Source organism: Mus pahari, chromosome 23 (genome assembly GCF_900095145.1).
Source record: "Mus pahari chromosome 23, PAHARI_EIJ_v1.1, whole genome shotgun sequence".
NCBI lineage: Eukaryota > Metazoa > Chordata > Mammalia > Rodentia > Muridae > Mus > Mus pahari.
The window spans coordinates 26,370,106-26,375,668 of NC_034612.1; the positions used below are offsets into that span (position 1 = coordinate 26,370,106).

At 48.8% G+C, this 5,563-nt stretch overlaps 1 protein-coding gene across 1 annotated transcript in view; it reads right to left on the minus strand.

Annotated features, from left to right (window-relative positions):
• The window catches only part of Prkrip1 (PRKR interacting protein 1), a 16,241-nt gene extending 11,464 nt beyond the window's left edge, over positions 1–4,777 (minus strand). Inside the window, exons 1-3 of the mRNA XM_021187052.1 lie at positions 4,594–4,777; positions 3,653–3,731; positions 428–528 (exon numbers count right to left, since the gene is read on the minus strand). Coding sequence (XP_021042711.1) covers positions 428–528; positions 3,653–3,731; positions 4,594–4,719 — 306 coding nt within the window. The 5' untranslated portion in view covers positions 4,720–4,777. The remainder of the gene's footprint in view (positions 1–427; positions 529–3,652; positions 3,732–4,593) is intronic.
• Between the last annotated feature and the right edge of the window lie 786 nt (positions 4,778–5,563).

Genomic DNA, 5,563 nt, shown 5'->3' on the forward strand with positions numbered 1-5,563 from the left:
TGGCCTCGAACCCAGAAATCTGCCTGCCTCTGCCTCCCGAGTGCTGGGATTAAAGGCGTGTGCCACCCCGCCCAGCTTGCACCTGGCTCTCTTAATGGTTCTTAAAATACAATTTCTAAAGCAATTCTTAAACTCTTTATTAAAATAATAAATCATCACCTGACATGAAGAAATGCAAGCACCAAGAAAACTCAAATCCTCTGAGAGGCAGACACTGAACATGCAACATTATTTACTTACGTCAACCACAGTGACCTGCATCAGCCCAACAGAGAAGAGAGGAGGAAATCCCCAACTGTGTGGAAGCCCCTCTTGCTGTCCCTTTACATAGCAAGTGGCCTAGAGAGAGAAGGGACTCTGCAAAGTCCTACACATCACTCTTGCAGTGTGAACAGCCCGCAGTGCCAAGCCTGACGCGGTCACTTACCTTCTCAGCCATGGCATCCATGTAATCCTGCCGCTGGTACTCTCTCCGCCGTAGGTGCCTATACACGTGGAACTCTCCACTGCCAGCCCCAGCACTGGAACCTATAGCCAGACAGTGCAGAGTTCTAGATGAGACTCAGAGAGGAGGCCAGGGACAGAGCACACTGGCAAAGCACTTGCCACAAGAGGAGGAAGGGAAGATGAACGCAGTCACCAACACAAGCTGCACTTAACCCAAAGAGACTAGATAAGAACTCTAATGGAAGGCACTACATAGGCTGGGTCTTCCTGCTTGCAAGGACGGGGTGTGGCCCATCATAGGCCCATTAGATGATTTGTAGGAAGATTGACTAGGAAGTCACTGAAGTCCCACCCTAAGCTAGCAATGGTGGCACAGGTCTACAATCCTAGCACTGAGAGGCCGAGTTCAGGGTCAACTTGAGCTACACAGCAAACCCATGGCTCAAAACAAAAGGAAACTCTATGTGATAGTGACCACAAGAGGAGCAGACTTCAGTTTAGGACTGGAGAGATGGCTCAGCGGTTAAAGGGCACTGACTGCTCTTCTAGAGGTCCTGAGTTTAATTCCCAGCAACCACATGGTGGCTCACAACCATCTGTAATGGGGATCCAATGCCCTCTTCTGGTGTGTCTTAAGACAGCGACAGTATACTCACATATATAAAATAAACAAATCTTAAAAAAAAATGTTGTGAGAGACCTTGTTTGAACATTTACTGCCCTAAGTGCTTGCTGGCATAAAGTCCTGGCCTCTGTGGTTAAGTACTTGCCCAGCTGAGTACAAACAGACATAGATCCTGAAGTCAGCGGAGCACAAATAGCTATCAATCTTGTGTACAGGTGCCTAAGAACCCACTCTGTTCTGATCTTCCTGCTGAACTGTTTACCCAGTCAATATCCTGTTCCTGGGAATAGGTGCATTACCCAGAGACAAAGAGGCCCCCCTCCATCCCCCTTCCTGCTCCTATGAGTATATAACCTGGGTGGGAAAAATAAAAAATTGTCAGCTTGATTATTAGACTTGTTGTCCGTTCTTTGTGTTTCTTGTTCCCCCATTCTCTTCCAGGTGGCCACTCAAGTCCCTGTTCAACTGTCCCTCGGGTTGGGGGAAAAAAAAAGACACAAAATACAGACTTTAGAGACCGCCATCTAGGAAGGACTCTCAGCACCTCTCCATGATCTCACAGGTCCTGTCAGATCCCTAGCCTGAATACTAGGTTGTATTCACGTGCATTCACTATGCCTGACAGTTTTAAGAAAACTGACATTTATGTGTCTGCTTATTTGTAGAGCAGGAACAAGTACCACAGCATGAATAGAGGTCACAGACAACCTGCAGGACTTAGGTTTTTCTTTCCACTTGGACCCAAGGGATAGAACTCTGGGCGTCAGGTTTGGTGGCAAGCACTTTTACCTGCTGAGCCAGCTCTCTATCTCTGAACCTCTACTATTTGCTTCTACTTAGTATATGTTAACGTAAATCTACTATATAACAAATGTGCTTTCACTTAGGAAAAATTACAAATGGAAGCTGGTGAGATGGCTCAGTGGGTAAAGGCACTTGCTGCCAAACCTTAATTCCATGGTGGAAAAAGAGAACTGACTCCTCTGACCTCCACAGGCACCACGGTGTGCACAAGCACACACAAAATCTTTAAAAAGGATAAGATGTCATTTCAAAGAATGAGAAAATCAGGTACAATGGTTCTGCTGGCTAGTTTTATGTCAACTTGACACAAGCTAAAGTCATAGGCGGGAACCTCAATTGAGAAAATGCCTCCAGAAGAACTGCCTGTAGAGCATTTTCTTAATTAGTGATTGTGGGGGCGGGCCCATTATGGGTGGGGCCATCCCTGGGCTGGTGGTCCTGGGTTCTGTAAGAAAGCAGGCTGAGCAAGGCAGTAAGAGCACCCACCATGGGGGCTGGCGAGATGGCTCAGAGGGTAAGAGCACTGACTCCTCTTCTGAAGGGTCCTGAGTTCAAATCCCAGCAACCACATGGTGGCTCACAACCACCCGTAATGAGATCTGACACCCTCTTCTGGTGCATCTGAAGTCAGCTACAGTGTACTTATGTATAATAATAAATAAAATCTTACAGAGCGAGCAGGGCCAACTGGAGCGAGCAGAGGTCCTAAAAATTCAATTCCCAACAACTACATGAAGGCTCACAACCATCTATCTGTACAGCTACAGTGTACTCATATACATAAAATAAATAAATCTTAAAAAAACAAAAAAACACCCAGCATGGCCTCTGCATCAGCTCCTGCCTCCAGGTTCCTGTCTTGACTTCCTTCAGTGATGGACTATAATATGGGAGCCCTTTCCTGCCCAAGCTGCTGTGGGACATGGTGTTTCATCACAGCAATAGAAACCCTAACTAGGACAACGGTGGAAGTTTCTGATGCCAGCACCAGGGGGCAGAGGCACGAGGAGTAGGAGTTCAAGCACAGCCTGGTCCACACAGTGAGACCCTATCTCAGAAACAAAACACCTTATTGTAGAGGGGCCTGGAAGCACTTCCCTGCCCAGTCTGTTTGTCTGATCATGTGACCCTTTACCAGCTTTTTAAGCCTCTGAATAAAATGGTTTAACCACAAGAAACAGAACAACCAAAATAACTGGGAAACCATTATCTACTGCCAAACCATAAAACACAGCACTCCTCTCCTGTAGAGACGAAATAGTTTCCTTTTTTTAATTTTTTATAATTAGTTATTTATGTATATAAGTACACTGTAGTTCTCTTCAGACACACTAGTAGCGGGCATCTGATCACTTTATAGATGGCTGTGAGTCACCATGTGGGTGCTGGGAATTGAACTCTGGACCTCTGGAAGAGCAGTCAGTGTTCCTAACCACTGAGCCACCTCTCCAGCCCCAAAATATTTTTTCCTATCAAAGATCTAGTTGATAATAGAGAATAGTGGGCTGGTGAGATGGCTCAGNGGGTAAGAGCACCCAACTGCTCTTCCAAAGGTGCAGAGTTCAAATCCCAGCAACCACATGGTGGCTCACAACCATCCTTAACAAGATCTGACTCCCTCTTCTGGAGTGTCTGAAGACAGCTACAGTGTACTTACATATAATAAATAAATAAATAAAAAAAAAAAAAAAAGGCACTTCATTAAAAAAAGAAAGAAGAAGAAAAAGAAAAGAGAATAGTGTTTCATAATTCCCCGACACTCTTAAGAGACATTACCCATGACATCTCGGACAAATTCCGGAGGAGCTCGAGGAGCCCATTCATTCATTTTCTCTGGAATTGGAACCGCTTTGTCCTGCAACAGTTAAACAGAAAAGCATCTATGAGCATACACTGGCCGAGGAAGGCACATCTCCCGTGACGATCTCAGATGAGCAGGCTTCTCAAATCTGGAGCTGACTGAACGTTGTTCTGCTGCCCTGACCTTACTTCATCCTGTACACCACGGGGTCTAGCGTGGGCCAAAGTTCTCCTGTGCTAAACAAGTCTAGCATCTACGTCACTAAGAGAAGAGCCAACCTCTTCTCGTCAGTTTCTCTTACGGGGCTCAGTGAAGAGGCAAAGAGTGATGGGGTCCAAATTTGGCGTCCAGTGCCTCTTTAATAATGGCTGCTATTTGGAGACGTTGTACGCTTTTGCTAAGGCATCGATTCTGGGCTTTGTGGGTTTCTGAGATGGGTCTCACTGCCTAGCTGATCTGATCTAGCAAACTTCTGGGGTCGGCCACCAGAGTGCTGCGATCGCAGGTGTGCACCACCACGCCCTGCTCCCACCGCTCTGGTTCATATAGTAAAGTTAAAAATAGAAAGGGCTGTGAAGCCATACTGAATCGTAGCGCAGGGCCGTCACCCCAGCTCGTTGGGAAGGGAAGGCAGGAGGAGCCCGGAGGCGAGGACGCGGGAGGCGAGGTCTGCCTCTCCTACAAAGCCGACAGCACGGGCGACGCCACAACACCGCAAAGAGCAAACTGAGAAAACGGAGGGTGTGGCGGGCTGGGCAGCGCCTTCCTGCAGCTACGCAGGAGGACGAGATCGGGAGCCAGGCTCCCTCCTCGGGGCCGCCGTCTCCGCCCCGGGCTGCGCCAGGGGGACTGAGGGTCGCGGGGCTCGGTCCGGCGGCGGGGTGAAGGGGCTGCGCCTCGGCCCACTCCCACTCACCGGGTTCTTCATGAGCCGCTCCAGCTTGAGCTTCTGCTCCTCGGCCGCATTCTTGGGGATGACGAGCGCCTGCGGCTCTTTCTTGGGCCTGGGCGGCCTCACAGAGGCGGCAGCAGGGCTCGCCATAGCCGCTCTCCGACTCCTTCACGAACGAACGCGGCCGGCGGCCGCCCGTCTGGATGACGGCAGAAGAGCGCGCCGGCCGCGCACGCGCACTCCCGGAACGGGGAGGGGAGGGCGCGCTCTCCGGAGGCGCATGCGCACTCTCTCTACGGCGGTCCGAGGCTGCAGCTTGCTTGAATGTGCGTGAGCGCGAGGTCAGCGTGGTTTCTTTTGATCACAGGACTTTAATTTCATTTCCTGTTTCAAAACAAATCAGGGGCTGCCTGATTCTCACATCCGGAGGGGAAGAGACGGCCTTTCGTGATGAGTGCGCTGGCCCCAGGCGACGTCTCAGGTCCCCGAGGACTTCGCGCTGCCTGCTCGGGGCTCTCGGCGCTTCCCTCCCAGTCCGCTCGCTCGTGGGCTTTGTCTCTTCTTCTTCTTTTCTTTCTTTTCTTTTCTTTTCTTTTCTTTTCTTTTCTTTTCTTTTCTTTTCTTTTCTTTTCTTTTCTTTTCTTTTCTTTTTTATCTACTCTACTCTTTCCCCCTACCCCTTCTCTCTCTCCCCCCTTCTCTTCCTCTCTCCCCCTCTTCTCTCTCTCCATATCGTCTCCCTCCCTCCCTCCCTCCCTTTCCTTTTTGTTTTGTTTTGTTTTTCAAGACAGAGTTTCTCTGTATATCTCTGTCTGTCCTGGAACTTGGTTTGTAGACCAGGCTGTCTTCGAACTCTCGGAGATCCGCCTGCCTCTCACACCCCGATTCTTATAATGATCTTTTCTTTCTTTCTTTCTTTCTTTCTTTCTTTCTTTCTTTCTTTCTTTCTTTCTTTCTTTCTTTCTTTCTTTCTTTCTTTCTTTCTTTCTTTCTT